General features: G+C 45.8%; 1 protein-coding gene and 1 long non-coding RNA gene across 2 annotated transcripts in view; one reads left to right on the plus strand and one right to left on the minus strand.

The window, feature by feature from the left end:
* Window positions 1–15,930, minus strand: part of LOC105467655 (dynein cytoplasmic 1 heavy chain 1) — a 93,559-nt gene extending 77,629 nt beyond the window's left edge. Inside the window, exons 1-2 of the mRNA XM_071099569.1 lie at window positions 15,537–15,930; window positions 3,841–3,928 (exon numbers count right to left, since the gene is read on the minus strand). Of these exons, the coding sequence (XP_070955670.1) occupies window positions 3,841–3,928; window positions 15,537–15,792 (344 nt within the window). The 5' untranslated portion in view covers window positions 15,793–15,930. The remainder of the gene's footprint in view (window positions 1–3,840; window positions 3,929–15,536) is intronic.
* Window positions 15,931–16,074: 144 nt separating this feature from the next.
* LOC139364177 (uncharacterized) lies at window positions 16,075–17,160 on the plus strand. The gene is made up of 2 exons (XR_011625497.1): window positions 16,075–16,387; window positions 16,631–17,160. It is a non-coding gene; the product is annotated as an uncharacterized lncRNA (long non-coding RNA).
* Window positions 17,161–17,768: the final 608 nt, after the last annotated feature.

The following is a 17,768-nucleotide window of genomic DNA, read 5'->3' on the forward strand; positions in this document are numbered from 1 at the left end:
TTTCTCCCAAAGACAAGCTTCTTGAGAACGGAAGCAGGTTTTATTTCTTTGTGTATTACTCTATACTGCAGGTTTTATTTGTGTATTACTCTATACCTACTGCCACACCTTGTACACAACAGGCACTCAAAGTTTGTTAAATTAATGCCTTTAAGGTAATTAATAAAATTTGAATTTTCTGGCCGGGCGCGGTGGCTCAAGCCTGTAATCCCAGCACTTTGGGAGGCCGAGACGGGCGGATCACGAGGTCAGGAGATCGAGACCATCCTGGCTAATATGGTGAAACCCCGTCTCTACTAAAAATACAAAAAACTAGCCGGGCGAGGTGGTGGGCGCCTGTAGTCCCAGCTACTCGGGAGGCTGAGGCAGGAGAATGGTGTAAACCCGGGAGGCGGAGCTTGCAGTGAGCTGAGATCCGGCCACTGCACTCCAGCCTGGGCGACAAAGCGAGACTCCGTCTCAAAAAAAAAAAAAAAAAAAAAAAAATTTGAATTTTCTAATTCCCTTGCCAGTACTTTATACACAATACTTCACAGGCCAGGTGTGGTGGTTCATGCCTGTAATCCCAGTACTTTGGGAGGCTAAGGTGGGCAGATCCCTTGAGGTCAGGAGTTCCAGAACAGCCTGGCCAACATGGCGAAACCACATCTCTACTAAAGATACAAAAATTAGGCCGGGTGCAGCAGCTCACACCTGTAATCCCAGCACTTCGGGAGGCCGAGGCAGGCGAATAACTTCAAAAAGTTATCTGAAAACTTCAAAACCCCATCTATACTAAAAATACAAAAATTAGCTGGGCATGGTGGTGCATGCCTGTAATCCCAGCTACTCGGGAGGCTGATGGAGGAGAATCACTTGAGCCCGGGAGGCAGAGGTTGCAGTGAGCCGAGATTGCGCCATTGCACTCCAGACCGGGCGACAGAGTGAGACTTCATCTCAAAAAGAAAAAAAAAAAAGGCCGGGCGCGGTGGCTCAAGCCTGTAATCCCAGCACTTTGGGAGGCCGAGACGGGTGGATCACGAGGTCAGGACATCGAGACCATCCTGGCGAACACGGTGAAACCCCGTCTCTACTAAAAAATACAAAAAACTAGCCGGGCGAGGTGGCTGGCGCCTGTAGTCCCAGCTACTCGGGAGGCTGAGGCAGGAGAATAGCGTAAACCCGGGAGGCGGAGCTTGCAGTGAGCTGAGATCCGGCCACTGCACTCCAGTCTGGGCGACAGAGCGAGACTCCGTCTCAAAAAAAAAAAAAAAAAAAAAAAGAAAAAAAAGAAAAAAAAAAAAAATTAGCCAGGTGTGGCAGCAGGCGCCTGTAATCCCAACTATTCAGGAGGCTGAGGCAGGAGGGTCACTTGAGGCTGGGAGGCAGAGGCTGCAGTGAGCTAAGATTGCCCCACTGCATTCCAGCTTTGGCGACAGAGTGAGACTCTGTCTCAAAACAAACAACCCCAAAAAACTTCATATAACTGTAAAGTAAATGAAGCTTTCTGATGTAACATATTGAGAAAGAACGAAGTCACAATAGTATTTCTGCCAAAATCGTATAACCTGAATCTAAACATCGGGCAAACCCAACAGTTCCATGAAGCTATTCGTGTGCAAATGTCAAACATGTCAGTGTCATAAAAGGTACACAAAGGCTGAAGTACTACTCCAGATTAAAGGAATTTAGAGTGACAAGAAACTAAAGTGTGATCCTGGACCGGACTCTGAATCAGGGGAAAATTACTATAAGGGACATCATTGAGACAATCTGAACACGTACTATAATTAGAGAATAATACTGCAGCAATCTTACACTTCCTGAATTTGATCATTGTACTGAGGCTATGAATGAGAATGTCCTTGTTCTTAGGAAATACACACAAGTATTTAGGGATAAAGGAGCATATTGTCTATAACTAACTGTCAAATGATTCAGGGGAAAAATGATAATGCAAAAGTGGCAAACATTAACAACTGATATCTGGGAGTTCTATATACTATTCACGCAACTCTTCTGTAACCTGAGATTACTCAAAATAAGTTTAAAAAATGCAGAATCAATTATGACATTTACATATTTAAATCTGGATATATCTACTAGGATACATTAGCACAATCTTTCTGAAAGGTGGAAAATCTGGTAACATGCCTTAAAAATTTTAAGGTTTTGCAAGTGAACTAGTAATGCTGTCTTTAGGATTTATCCTAAAAAGAATCAAACCTGTACATAGAATGTTTACTAGTTATTTGTAATAATGAAAAATCAGACATCCTGTTGTCCCCTGGTGTATGTGGGAAATTGGCTCCAGGATTCCCCTGGGACACTAAAATCCGCAAATGTTAAGTTGCTTATGTAAAATGGCACAGTATTTGCAGATAACCTATGCACATCCTCCAGTATACTTTAAATCATCTCTAGATTACTTAAAATCCCTAACACAACGTAAAACTATACAGTTGTTGGCCGGGCGCAGTGGCTCACGCCTGTAATCCCAGCACTTTGGGAGGCTGAGACGGGTGGATCACGAGGTCAGGAGATCGAGACCACCCTGGCTAACACGGTGAAACCCCGTCTCTACTAAAATATGAAAAAAAATTAGCCGGGCGTGGTGGCGGGTGCCTGTAGTCCCAGCTACTTGGGAGGCTGAGGCAGGAGAATGGCGTGAACCCGGCAGGCGGAGCTTGCAGTGAGCTGAGATCCGGCCACTGCACTCCAGCCTGGGTGACAGAGCGAAACTCCGTCTCAAAAAAAAAAACAAAAACAAAAACAAAAAAACTATATAGTTGTTACACTAGCTGTTTTTTACTTGCTTTCTTTTTTATTTTTGTACTATACGTATTGCTTGTTTCCTGCAAATATTTTCTATCTGTTGTTGGTTGAATCTGCAGATGTGGAACCACAGATATGGACGGCCGACTGTGATCTGAGAGTATTATCAGACATGCTACATATATTATAGCTCAAACAGAAGGTAAATGCCATGATATGGCAATTAAAAGGACAACACTTTATAATTTATATTGTCTTGGAAATCCCAATTTGAAGACATGAAATCAAAGACACTGAATTTAAAGACCAGAAATCTTTTGAGCATTTTCTTTTTTCTTTTTTGAGACGGAGTTTCGCTCTTGTTGCCCAGACTGGAATGCAATGGCACAATCTCGGCTCACTGCAACCTCTGCCTCCCGGATTCAAGCTATTCTCTTCCCTTAGCCTCCCAAGTATCTGGGATTACAGGCATGCACCACCATGCCCTGCTAATTTTGTATTTTTAGTAGAGACGGGGTTTCTCCATGTTGGTGAGGGTGGTCTCAACCCAACCTCAGGTGATCCGCCCACCTCAGCCTCCCAAAATGCTGGGATTACAGGCGTGAGCCACCATGGCGGGCTTCAGTGTTTTCTTAATGTGTTTGTCTGAGTCAATTAAGATTTATATTAATTTTAGGCCAGGCGTGGTGGCTCATACCTGTAATCCTAGCACTTTGGGAGGCTGAGGCAGGCAGATCTCCTGAGGTCAGGAGTTCAAGACCAGCCTGACCAACACGGAGAAACCCCGTCTCTACTAAAAATACAAAATTAGCCAGACATGGTGGTACATGCCTGTAATCCCAGCTACTTGGAAGGCTGAGGCAGGAGAATCGCTTGAACCCAGGAGGCGGAGGTTGCAGTGAGCTAAGATTGCGCCATTGCACTCCCGCCTGGGCAACAAGAGCGAAACTCCATCTCAAAAAAAAAAAAAAAAAAGATTTCTATTAATTTTCTTAGTAAGAATTTCCGAGTTTGAAAAGAAAAAAGATTCATATTAGTTCTCACAAATTTATAATCGGAGATAATGGTAATATTCATACTACTCACCTATTGGATTTAACCCCATAATGAATGTCTATGTTGATGTTATAGGAAATGAATTCTTTTTCTTCTTCTCCTTCATCACCAACGTCCTCTACAAATCATAATAAATATATCAAATTAATATCAACATTTCCAATTTCTTATTTATCAACTGTTTAGACAATGACTATCCTCTCCCCACTCCCAACCTGACATACCAACACCTACATGACTTGGCACTATTTTTCCCTTCCCATCCGTTTTTTCCCTCACTCCTGACTTTGCTGTGTGACTCTGGGCAAGGTGGTTGTCTGTGCAGTGGGGTAGTGTGGGCATGCCAGGGCTTCTGCAAGGATAACGGAGTTGGCGCTTGAAAGCACTGGAACAGGGCCTGGCCGTGGGCAGTGCTAGCTGCTACAGGCTATGGCCAAGTTCTCAGCGTCTCATCCCAGGAGGCTCATCCATTGTGCTTCAAACACAGGAGACACTTTCCGCCCCTGCTCTCAAGAATATTCTGCTCAGCTGTTCACTCAGCACCACCTGTGTGATGGGCATTTTACAAAGCACTTTACAGCTACATTTAACCCTATGGGGTTGGTGTGACTATGATTATCCTTGTTTTCTCCTTAAAGAATATCAGTAACTTGCCCACAGACACTTGGGTGGGAAGCAATGTGAGAATTCAGAAGTTTGTGATTCCAAAGTCCAGGCTCCTCGCCACGATGTAGCATGGCCAGTTTTCATCCAGGCCAGGCCCAAGGCAAATCCCAATCAAGAAAACTATGAAGAAACATCCCAGGCTGGGTGCGGTGGCTCATGCCTGTAATCCCAGCATTTTGGGAGGCTGAGGCGGGAGGATCACGAGGTCAGGAGATCGAGACCATCCTGGCTAACATGGTGAAACCCCAACTCTACTAAAAATGCAAAAAAATTAGCCGGGCGTGGTGGCGGGCGCCTGTAGTCCCAGCTACTCAGGAGGCTGAGGCAGGAGAATGGTGTGAACCCAGGAGGCGGAGCTTGCAGTGAGCCAACATCACACAACTGCACTCCAGCCTGGGGGACAGAGGGAGACTCCATCTCAAAAAAAAGAAAAGAAAAGAAGAGAAGAGAAGAGAAGAGAAGAGAAGAGAAGAGAAGAGAAGAGAAGAGAAGAGAAAAGAAACATCCCCAGGGTCACTGAGAAGCATTCGTCTAGCCTTGCCCTCCGCTGCACCACAGCACTTAATCTGAGTCTGCTCTGGGTTTGACTTACGAATGTATCTTCCTCCCCACCTGTGAGCTCTTGGAAGGCAGAGACCACGCTAGATTCCACACAGTACAATATGCACACGGCAGTCATTTTCAAACATTTACGGAGGCTGGGTGTGGTGGCTTACATCAGTAATCCCAGCACTTTGGGAGGCTGAGGTGTGGATCACTTGAGTTCAGGAGTATGAAAGTAGTCTGGACAACGTGGTGAAACCATGTCTCAGTTTTTTAATAATAAAATTTAAATCTAAAAAAGCTTACTGGAAATTAATAGTAAGAGAGCCTCAAGAAGCATGTGAACCAAATTTCTAAATTAAAAATCAAGATTGAAAAACTAAAAAAAGTATAATAGAAAATAAATCTCTACATCTAGTACTAATCCACGCGATACCTAAGCATTCTAGTCAAATTATCTTTGCAATGACGTACTGTATGAAATATATATTGGCAAAAATTACAATCTAATTTAGCATGATTATTTTATACATAGTTCACCTTTGTTTTTATTTTTTTTCTTAAGACGGAGTCTCGCTCTGTCGCCCAGGCTGGAGTGCAGTGGCGTGATCTCGGCTCACTGCAAGCTCCGCCTCCTGGGTTCACGCCATTCTCCTGCCTCAGCCTCCTGAGTAGCTGGGACTACAGGCACCCGCCACCACACATGGCTAATTTTTTGTATTTTTAGTAGAGACGGGGTTTCACTGTGGTCTGGATCTCCTGACCTTGTGATCCGCCCGCCTCGGCCTCCCAAAGTGCTGGGATTACAGGCGTGAGCCACCGCGCCCGGCTGATTCACCTTTTAAAAGTCATGTAACAGAAAGGGAAGGCTAGGCGCGATGGCGCACCCCTGTAATCCCAGCACTTTGGGAGGTCAAGGCAGGTGGATCACCTGAGGTCAGCAGTTTGAGACGACCCTGACCAACATGGAGAAACCCCGTCTCTGCTAAAAATACAAAATTAGCCAGGCATGGTGGCACATGCCTGTAATTCTAGCTATTTGGTAGGCTGAGGCAGGAGAATTGCTTGAACCTGGGAGGCGGAGGTTGTGGTGAGTCGAGATCGCACCACTGCACTCCAGGCCAGGCAACAAGAGTGAAACTCCATCTCAAAAAAAAAAAAAAAAAAGAAAAGAAAGAAAGAAAAGGAAAGGGCAGTAGCTTTAAGAGATTAAGTTCTATTGCTTAGAAGATATATGACCTTGAGAAAGTCATTTTTCTTTCTCTGGGCTTCAAATTTGTGAGGTGTACAATGGGCGGTGGAACAGGCAGTAGAATATTGAGTTAGGTGGTCTATAAGGTTTCACTAAGCACTAAAAACTATGAAACCTGGTTATATAGGGTCTGAGCAAAAGCTATTTGCTTCTTTAGTTGTTGTTTTAAAAATCTTGCTCCTTCTGCAAGCATTTTATTTTAATTAATTTATTTATTTAGAGATAATGTCTTGCTCTGTCGCCCTGGATGGAATGCTGTGGCTTCATCAGAGCTCACTGCAGCCTTATCTTCTGGGTTCAAGATATCCTCCTCCCTCAGCCTCCCAAACAGCTGGGACCACACGCTCAAGCCACCACCTTCAGTGGATTTCTTTTTTTTTTTTTTTTGAGACGGAGTCTCACGCTGTTGCCCAGGTTGGAGTGCAGTGGCGCGATCTCGGCTCACTGCAAGCTCCGCCTCCTGGGTTCACGCCATTCTCCTGCCTCAGCCTCCTGAGTAGCTGGGACTACAGGCGCCCGCCACCGCGCCCGGCTAATTTTTTGTATTTTTAGTAGAGACGGGGTTTCACTGTGGTCTCGATCCCCTGACCTTGTGATCCGCCCGCCTCGGCCTCCCAAAGTGCTGGGATTACAGGCTTGAGCCACCGCGCCCGGCCCAGTGGATTTTTAAAACATTTTCTAAAGACGGGGTCTCTCTATTTGCTCAGGCTGGTGTCAAACTCCTGGGGCTCAAGAGATCCTCATGCCTCGGCCTGGCATTACGGCATTCCAGGAATGAGTCATTACCCCCAACCCTTGCTTCCTTAGTTTTAAGATGAGACAAATACAAAATTCACACTAAAGAGTATAAAATATTAGTCTATCTGGCCAGGCGCAATGGTTCATGCCAGTAATCTCAGCACTTTGGGAGGCCGAGGCAGGCAGATCACTTCAAGTCAGGAGTTCAATACCAGCCTGGTCAACGTGGTGAAACCCCATATGTACTAAAAATTCAAAACTTAGCCGGGTATGGTGGTGGGCGCATGTAATTTCAGCTATGTGGGAGGTTGGGGCGAGAGAATTGCTTGAACCTGGGAGGTAGAGGTTACAGTGAGCTGAGATCAGTCTCGAAAAAAAGAAAAAAAAGTGTATCTATCAAGAGAACAATAATTTTTCCAAATTATTGTTTTGGATATATTTGAATATAATTTTAGGAAGAGGAAGGAGTAGGCGGCAGAACATTCTAGTATGCCAGATACTTGCTCTTTTTTAAAATGACCATTAAAAAAACTAAAGAAATCAACCAATTTTTCTAACCACTCAAATGTAGCTAGACCACAAGAGAAATCACATTGCCTGAAAGCAGCCACACATGATTACAACCTGTAAAATGCAAGCACAGAGAATAAAGAACTATCTCCAAACTGAAACAGCTGTCAAAGTAGTGCGACGATTTTCTCCCTCAATCTTCTGAACTCTCCATAACATTGCTCTACCACGTATATAAAATATGCCATCAAAATAACACCAAAACAACACACAGAAAATAAAATTAACATTCTATAAAGATCAAAGGAAATCACTGATGCAACTAAAAATATGGCTTGTTAACTCTGAATCATTTCTTCCCCCCCATAAAGAGTCATCACTGGTACAAATAAAATAACGCAGAAAATGTGCAGTCAGGACACAGCATCTGAGCCTGTGGCCTGCACTTCCTAACGCAAACTGGGTTAGGGGAACTAGGCGCCATTCCAAGAGATGAGTCACCGCTGTGTGGCGAGAGCTCTAGCTCTGCACTGGGAATACTGCAATGCAGCAGAATACTGCCTCAGCTCAGGAAGGCACACCCGATGACATAATCCTCAAACAATGATCATGCAAATAGATATTCCCTGCTGCTTTGTTAAATTCTAACTTCTCTTGATAATAACTTATGGAAGTCGCTATGAATCGGTCACAGAAAACATCTTGGACAAGTCTTTTTGTGCATATTCCCTATATAAAGACACGGATCAAACACAGTTGAGTATGTCTGACTCTCATTTACAGTCACGCAATTTAGGACAGTTTCAAAAACTGCCATCAAATAATAATCTGACATTCTACTTTTCTTTTTTTCTTTTTGTTATTAATTCTTAATAACAAAGAGGCTATTAACCCTGCTATATTTAGAAGCTTACATACAAACACAATCTGCAAGTTTGATTAGTTAATATCACTTTCAGTAAAATTTGAATCCATTTCCTTATGCTTGGAGGTTATTAGTTAATACAAAGTTACTGTTAACATGTAACAGACCAATACTGTACTATCTGTCCATGTAGTCAAAGAATCAAAGTACTGGGCCTGCTTCGTGAGCTCCTTCCCTGCAAGCAATACTGACACATTACAACAACTTGTGATCACTTTCTTGGTCAACTTCTGAGAGTTTACTGAATTTTTAGAGATGTTCAAAATGGCATTTGGCACTAATGTGTGTATACTTTTATTCAAAGACAGTTTAATGTATTTCAAACTTGTAGTAATTTGTATCATTAAACTATGACTTACGTAAGCATTACATCTGTTTTATTTTTTTTTGAGACAGGATCTCACTCTGTCACCCAGGCTGGCGTGCAGTGGTGCAATCACAGCTCATCACAGCCTTGACCTCTCTGGGCTCAAGTGATTCTCCTACCTTAGCCTCCTGAGTAGCTGGGACTACAGGTGTGCATCACCACGCCTGGCTAACTTTTGTATTTTTTGTAGAGACAGGGTTTCTCCATGTTGCCCAGGCTGGTCTTGCTCCTGAGCTCAAGTGATCCGCCTGCCTCAGTCTCCCAAAGTGTTGGGATTACAGGCGTGAGCCACTGCACCCAGCCAGCATTATGTCTTAATGAAATATAAAAACTATGCAATTTGGTTACCTTAAGAACTATATCACCCTCGACTGGACCCAGTGGCTCATGCCTGTAATCCCAGTAGTTTGAGGGGCCAAGGTGGGTGGATCACTCAAGCTTAGGAGTTTGAGACCCATCTGGGCAAGACGGTGAAACCCAATCTCCACAAAAAAAACAAAACTTAGCAGGGCGTGGTGGTGCATGTCTGTGGCGGGAGGATCTCTTCAGCCCAGGAGACCGAGGCTGCAGTGAGCTGAGACTGCACCACCGCACTCCAGCCTGGGTGACAGAGCAAGACCCTGCCTCAAAAAAGAATGATACAGCCCTCTCCTGAGTAGACAGGGCACGCCCTCTCAAAGTTTGGTGAACGGGCAGTTGGAAAAGGGACAAAGCACACTGGTAAAGTGCCAGGTGAGGCTGCCCAACTCCTGCACCCTTGCTCATTCACTCATGTACTCTTCCTTCCAAACTTTCTCCCAGCCAGAGAGCAAGTCTCTTCCTGGTCTCGAAGCCATTCATTTCCTTTGGCCCACGTGTACTACCAAATTGCATGTTAAATGTTCCGGGGGTTCTCTTTATCTTTTGTCTTCTTTCCCTTTTAAAATTCCAAACATGGGCTGGGCACAGGGGCTCACGCCTGTAATCCCAGCACTTTGGGAGGCTGAGGCGGGTGGATCACCTGAGGTCAGGAGTTCGAGACCAGCCTGGCCAACATGGTGAAACTCCATCTCTACTAAAACTACAAAAATTAGCCAGACGTGGTGGCACATGCCTGTAATCCCAGCTACTCAGGAGGCTGAAACAGAAGAATCACTTGAACCCAGGAAACAGGGGTTGCAGTGAGTGGAGATCACGCCACTTGCACTCCAGCCTGGGTAACAGAGCAAGATGCCGTCTCAAAATAAATAAATAAATAAATAAATAAAATAAATCCCAAACATACTAATACCACATTATTCTGGTCAATCACTGTTATACATGGCCTCCCTTTTTTTCCTGCCTTAGTGCTCCCCTTTCTTGTCTCTGGTGCTTTCTCTTGTCACACGGACGTCCACCTTTTCATCCTCCTGAGGGGCCATGACTTCTTCACCATAACCACTCCCTGCTCTGGTACAAGGCTCAGAACACGGTGAGAAAGTCAGAGCATTCTTCTCCACCTGAGGACTTCCCTGTAACATCATTAGGAGTATGAAGGGAGCACGAAACCCCATAGAATATTTATATTTAATGTAAACTGGAGTTCATTTTGGTATTTCCAGAAAAGAAAAGAGAAAGAATTTTTAAAAACCTAGTAAGTTATTAACACCTAAGGAACTTAAGACTTGGTACTTTTCAAGTTACTACTAATTCAAAAGAAATGACAGATACCAAGGCACTGCAGAGATGAGCGTTTAGGTTTCAGAACCCTCCTTAGAACATCCTTTTCCCAATTGTGTCTTAAAATCCTAGGGTTTTGGTTTCCTCACTCATGAAAGATGAGGGCTGGACTAAATCTCTCTTGTTGCTCCCAATCTGACATTCTCCAATGCTGACACGCAATTTTCATCCATGTTTACTTTTTTTTTTTTTTTTTGAGACGGAGTCTCACGCTGTTGCCCAGGCTGGAGTGCAGTGGCGCGATCTCGGCTCACTGCAAGCTCCGCCTCCCGGGTTCCCGCCATTCTCCTGCCTCAGCCTCCTGAGTAGCTGGGACTACAGGCGCCCGCCACCGCGCCCGGCTAATTTTTTTGTATTTTTAGTAGAGACGGGGTTTCACTGTGGTCTCGATCTCCTGACCTTGTGATCCGCCCGCCTCGGCCTCCCAAAGTGCTGGGATTACAGGCTTGAGCCACCGCGCCCGGCCCATGTTTACTTTTTTAAAAAAAGTGATAACTGTTTTCCCTTTGCTGTACATAAATTTCGTTTAGTATGCTACACTGCACGTTCAAATTTATCTTGCTGCAGACCGTGTGTCCCACAGTGTGATGGCATGGGGCAGTAAGAGCCTCCCTGACGTGCAGATACCACTGAGTCCAGAGCCTGGTAGCTAGGTTTGTTCTCTCCTTTTCAACGGGAGGCTCCTGGTGCAAACATGCACTGCCAGATCTTCGGTCAGGCCAAGAAGCATCTGAGTCTGCTCCCCGTCTCTGTGTCTGCTGGAGCTGCAGGTACTGGAGCAACACTGTATGGCCTGTATCTGGCACTGCTCAATCCAGATTTTACTTGGGACAGAAAGAAGAACTGAGCGCCCTAGAACAAACCAGGTCACACGGATCAATACGAGTTCTCCCCAGTGAATGTGGATTACAGTAAACTGAAGAAAGAAGGTCCAGATTTCTAAATAAAATGTTTCACTATAAAGCTGCTTTAGAAAGGTCTTGCAGAAGCCATCAGCACAATTTTCCACTTAACCAGAAAACATTTCTCCTCTAAACGCATGAAATCATGTTGATATGTTGTGTTGGAGATTACATTGATTAAATTACATTTCTTCACCCTTTATTAAATCCTCAGGCTGGATGTCATGGCGCACGCCTGTAATTCCGGCACTTTGGGAGGCTGAGGTAGCAGGATCACTTGAGTCCAAGAGTTCAAGACCAGCCTGGGCAACATGGGAAGACCCTGCCTTTACAAAAAATAAAAAATGAGCCAAGCATGGTGGTGTGTGCCTGTATACCAGCTACTCGGGAGGCTGAGATGGGTGGATCGCTTGAGACCGAAGGTTGAGGATGTTGTGAGCTGAGATTGTGCCACTGCACTCCAACCTGGACAACAGTGAGATCCTGTCTCAAAAAAAAATATTCCAGGTCTCAAATACTGCAGCGATAAACAAACAAGAGGGGTGTGGTGGCTCACACCTGTAATCCCAGCACTTTGGCAGGTAGAGGTGAAAGTATTACTTGAGCCCAGAAGTTCGAGACCAGCCTGGGCAACATGGTGAGACCTCACCTCCATAAAAAAATGAGAAAATGAACTGGGAGCCCAGGAGGCCGAGGTGGCAATGAGCCAAGATTGCGCCACTGCACTCCTGCCTGGGTGACAGAGTGAGACCCTGTCTCAAACCAAACAAAACCCTCTCACCACCAAAAACAAACAACCCAAACTACACACACTCATACAGACCAACCAACTTGGCACCCGATTCCAGGCAGGTCATGAACAAGCTGGAGAGCACAGACAAGTCATGGAAACGTCAGTTCCATCAGCTGCAAACTGAAGTATTCCCAACCAATGGGGATATACAACCAAAAAATGGTCCTTGAAGTAAAAAATGCTACAAAAACATCATTAACATAAAATGGCTCATTAAGTAATGAACACCTGTTTTGTCACCATACTGTTAAGTATACTATGAGGAAGATAATATCCTACCGGCCAGGAACTATAGAAAGGTTTCTCTTTTTAAAATGAGAGCTATAACTTAACAATCCCTTTTTCCCACAAACTCTCCAATTCCTCAGTGTCAAGATAAGTTGTTAAGTTCACATTTATTCTATGTTTTTAGTAATGCTGTACTTGATTTATTTTAGAGATAGGGTCTCAGTCTGTTACCCAGGCTGGAGCAATGTGGTGTGATCCTAGTTCACCATAGCGTCAAACTGCTGGGCTCAAGCAATCTTCTCCAGTACCTGGGACTACAGGCATGTACCACCATGCCTGGCTTATTTTTTAATTTTCTGTAGAGATGGGGTCTTGCTGTGTTGCCCAGACTGGTCTTGAACTCCTGGCCTCAAGTGATCCTCCTGCCTTGGTCTCCCAAAGTGCTGGGATTTACAGGTGTGAGCCACTGCACCCAGCTCAATGCTGCACTTTAACTACAAAAGTTTATCACTAGCTGGGGTAGCTAAAACAAACAAAGAAACAAAAAAATATATATATAGTTTCACATAAAAATGTTTCCATATTCAATTACAAGTGTTTGGATACTTCCTTCCACAAAAAAAGGGGAAGGAATAAAATAAATAAAAGTAATTTCTACTGTTCATTAAATTACATGACTTCATTGTTGATGATCTTTATTCAGTTTAAATAATTCAGCTCTGTTTTCTATATCAATCCAAGCCTGTCTTTTCACTGTAATTAACTACTGGATGCACATATTTGATTACATGTACAAATGCCAAAGCTAACTCATAAAAGCCACCGTGAAGAAAGCCCTCCTACCAAAAGTGCCGGGTTTCTACTTATAGCTAAGGTGTCCTAGTGTAGCCAGGCTGCTAATAAGACAGAGAGACCATCTATCATAAAACTAGATTAACTTTAAAATCTTTCCTTAGGTTTTTATAAGTGAAAAATAAACTACAGACAGGTTGAATTGGTAGAAATACTTCAGGGATTGTTATAAATACAGAAATGAGGTAGGATTTCAATTTTAGATAGTCTCATTCCTTAGTCAACTTTCAAAAGTGCAAGTCATTATGGAGCCAAGATTTGGATACCTGCATATTTGTTTTGCTGAAAGAAAAAAAGGTACCCATAAGAAAACACAGAGACAATTTGTACTAGATAGTGTACTACATAAACATAGTCCCCCGCCCCAATAATTTTAGCAACATCCAATTTTAAGATGCCTGGAAAAAGCAAATTACTGGTGATCACTCGAGAAGCAAAGTATAAAACTTAAATTTTTTTTTCATAAAAAGAAACGGTGACCCAAGGTAAAAAAAAAAATAAAATAAAATCACTGATTCTAACACATAAACTATGCAATAAAAATATCAAGGATTAGCCATGGTCAAGCTACTCAAAATACAATTAACTTTAAAAATGCAGATTAAAATATATTTTAATAAAATAACGAATAGGCATTGAAAAATGACCACAAAGACATGGACCAAAAATGCTGACAGTGATCACATCTGGGTCAAACAATTCCCAGTGATTTTTACTTTAGCTGTATATTACATTTTCTACAATGACTATGTATGTTTTTTGGGAAAAAAAAAAGAGTAGATAATTTTTTTTTTTAACTCTTGTGGCTTCCACTCAGGAATACATAACCCCAAACATCACAGTAAACCACCCTCAACAACATTAATACTCTAAATATGCTCAAATGGTTTATTTGCCTTGAACATTCCATGTGGATATAAGAAAAAAATATTCTTTTACACTCTGCTAATCTCTGGCAGGAAACCAAGGCTACAGGGAAGCATCTTCTCAGTAAGAATAGCCTTTGAAAGAAACAAACTATCAGAAACACAGTGTGTGTTAAGGATGGGGCAGACAGTACAGGTTCTCTTACTGACAGAACCACACAGGTTTTTGAAATTTTAAGAAGCTTGTTGGCAAACATTTTTAGACAATCTCCAATCCCTAGAGGCTAACCTTGGACATCATCCTTGGGTTCTTAGATGGACATGCCACACCCAAAGTGGCTGTAATGGGCTACAAAGTGGTTGTAATGAAACCATGAGAAAGCCTGCCTGCAGGCAAGCCCCAGACTTAGATGAATGTAATCTTGCTGGTGGGCGATCATTATTTGAGGAGACAGTTGGAATATGCTAACTCTTGCCTCTTCCCCCTGCTAGAAGCCTAACCTGAACCTTTTTTTTAAATCTGTAAAATTAGACTCAAATATTACAGGGTTATCATTAGGATCATCGAAGCATTAAACAAATATGAGGTATGATCAGTGAAAACAAGCAATGGACAGGGAACTGAGATACTGAGTCTAGTCTCAGGACTAGGATTAGCTGGTGACCTTGGGTGAAATCACTTAACCTGAGCCTCAGTTTCCTCAGGTGTAAAATCAGGATACACTCGTTCAGCAAGGATGCTGTGAGAGCATCTACCTACAACAGTGATGCTCGCAGGCCCGGGGCTGGCACCGTCGCTCTGTGGGCCTCGGCCTCTTGGTCCCCACAAGGCACGGCTGGGACACCCACCCGACCTCCTCCAGAACCAGAACCCCGGCTGCCCCCGGCTCCGCAGATCTGTCCCCGACACATCCCTCCTGAAGGCCGCTTGGCCTGGACACAAATCGAAACCGAAAAGCTCATGTGACATTGGAGGCAGGGATGCGGCCTCGCCCGCGCTCAGCCCAGGGAGACGCTGTCTCCACCCAACTCGGCCATCTTGAGAGGCCCGAGCAGACAAAGCGACCCCATTGTTTTGGGTGACGGCAGACGGGGACTCCTCTCCCCTCCCCGCGACGAGGAGCGGGGCGCCCTGGGGGCTCCCGGCCTGGCAGTGCGTGTGGCGAGGGCGAGCCCCGGGCGCCGCGTCGGCCTCTGCGGGGCGTCTGCGGCCCTGGGGACCCGGCCGGCGGGACGTCTGCGGCCGCCGGGCTCTGCCCATCCCGGGGTCATCTGCAGCTGCCGGGATCCTCCCATCCCAGGAACATCTGCGGCCCCGGAGGACCTGGCAGGCCCTGCCCTCCGCGAGACTTGGCCCTGGCGACCCCGCCCTCCGCGGCCTCGCACCTTTGAGCGTGGAGCGCTCCACCAGCACCGTGTGGACCTGCGGATCCGAAAGGAACTTGCGCATCTGCTCCAGGGCGCTCTTCTCCTCCAGCGCCGCCTCCAGCGCGGCCGGCGCCTCGCCGCCGTCCTCCAGCAGCAGCGGCACCAGCTTGCGCAGGTGCTTCTGCAGCACCGACACGTCCGCCACATTCTGCACCGCCGACACTTCCAGGCCGGCCGAGCCGTCCTCGCCGCCGCCGCCCCCGGGCTCCGACATGGCGCTGCGCTCGGGACCCTCCAGGAGCGATGAGAAGACGGCCGCGACTCAGCGAGACAGCGAGCAAGGGACAGAAACGGCCGCCGGAAGCAGGACCATCCGCTAGCCCACGGCGGACTAAGGAAAGCCGGAGCCGGCTCCGCCCTAAAGGCACCCACTGCCAGCTGGCCCCGCCCCGCCCCGCCGGCGCAGCCGCCGCAGCCACCAGCGCTCGCTCGCGGCCTTGGCGTCACGGAGTCGCGCATGCGCAGGGGGCGGGCCCGGCGATGCCGCCGCGCAGCTTTCTGGCACTTGTAGTCTCCGCGCTGGGCGGGGCCCGCATCCACCGCACTGCGAGTTCTAGAGATGCGGACTTGGCTCAACGTCCTGGCTCGGTGCCTGGGCTCGGCGAGGTTGGTCCGGGGCCGTGTCTGTCTTCTTCACTGCTGTGGACTCAGCGAATACCACACAGCCAGAGAAACTTTATAGTGAATGAGTGATGTTATTGGCGAGAGCTAACGTTTAATGAGCGCTTAGCCTGTGCCCGGTGTTGTTCTAAGCCCTTAACCTCTCATTGAATGTTCTCTCACTGAATGAATGAATGACTACATATCAGGTACCAAAATATAGGCACAACAGATGTGTTATTAGATATAGACGGGGAGATTGAGGATACTTTTCAGAGGGGGAGGAGATGAGGGGCGTGCTCAGAGGGTCCCATTGCCAGGCTGGAAAGGGACAAGTGGGGAGGGGGCCTTCAGGGCAGTGTAAGGTTAAGCCAGTAATGACACCTTCACTGTAGGTAAAACCAAGCTGTGATGGGATCTGGTTCCTAATGACAAAAATCATTGTCCCCAAGGTCGCTATGAGGAACAAGAGGGAGACCTACTGAGAACAGCCAGCAGTGGTGCTCCTCCAGCCACGTAGAACTGGCACTGTCATTCTGTGGGCCTCAGTATCTGAGTCAGTACAAGGCAGGGGCTGGGTTGCCTGCCCACCAAGTTTCCCCCTAGCTCTGGCCCACCACCACCTCCTCCCCTAAACCATGACTACATAAGGGCCAGAATCCAGGCTGCCCAGCTGGGTGCGGTGGCTCACGCCTGTAATCCTAGCATTTTGGGAGGCTGAGATGGGAGGATTGCTTGAGGTCAGAAGTTCAAGACCAGCCTGGTCAACATAGTGAGACCCCCATGTCTGTGTATATTTAAAAATTAAAAATTTTGTAAAATAATAAAAAAATAGAATCTAGGCTGCCCATATTTGTAGTTTAGAGATGGCAGGTTCTTCTAAGGGGTAGTAATTGGCCTTTGAAAGTTCACATACATAACTTCTTTCTTAAGTTGGGTGGAGAGAGGGAAGCAATGGCGTTTTTTTTGTTTTTTTTTTTTTTAACAATAAAGTGCACTGTCAGAGTGCTCAGTCCTGATTGGTGGAATGATGATGGTATGATCTGATTCTCCCAAATCATCTTTGAAAAACTGTGAAACATACAATAAGCTTATTCCTTGCCTAATTACCGGTTGCTGGGTCCCAGGGGGTTGCTGGAACACGGAGACTAATCAGATGATTCTTGTCTTTAAGGAGCATGTGAAAGAGGGGACAGATTAATACCCCATCTTCCTGCTCTCCATCAGTTCACCCTGGTGTGATGTGCCCAAGCAGTTCTGAATAATCTTCCTGGAAAAAATAAATAGGCGACTGCAATGAATTTGTGCATGATCCTAATGGTAATGAATAATAACAACACACCACTGACAGCGAACGCTGAGTGCTCGCTGCGTGCTAGGCACTATGCAGAGGGTTTCCCCTCACATGTACTTTAGGGGTAGAAAGAGGGGCAAAGAGGAAACTCTATTAGGTGCAGGTCAGTGAACTCTGAATAGGCCAGCCACCATCTGAGACTCAGAAACCCGCAGGGACCTGGCTGATGGGCAGGCTGCATGCCGTCTGCACCGTGAATCAGCACCAGGCTGGGAGACGCAGCCACTCGGGGATCC

Source organism: Macaca nemestrina, chromosome 7 (genome assembly GCF_043159975.1).
Source record: "Macaca nemestrina isolate mMacNem1 chromosome 7, mMacNem.hap1, whole genome shotgun sequence".
NCBI classification, from domain to species: domain Eukaryota; kingdom Metazoa; phylum Chordata; class Mammalia; order Primates; family Cercopithecidae; genus Macaca; species Macaca nemestrina.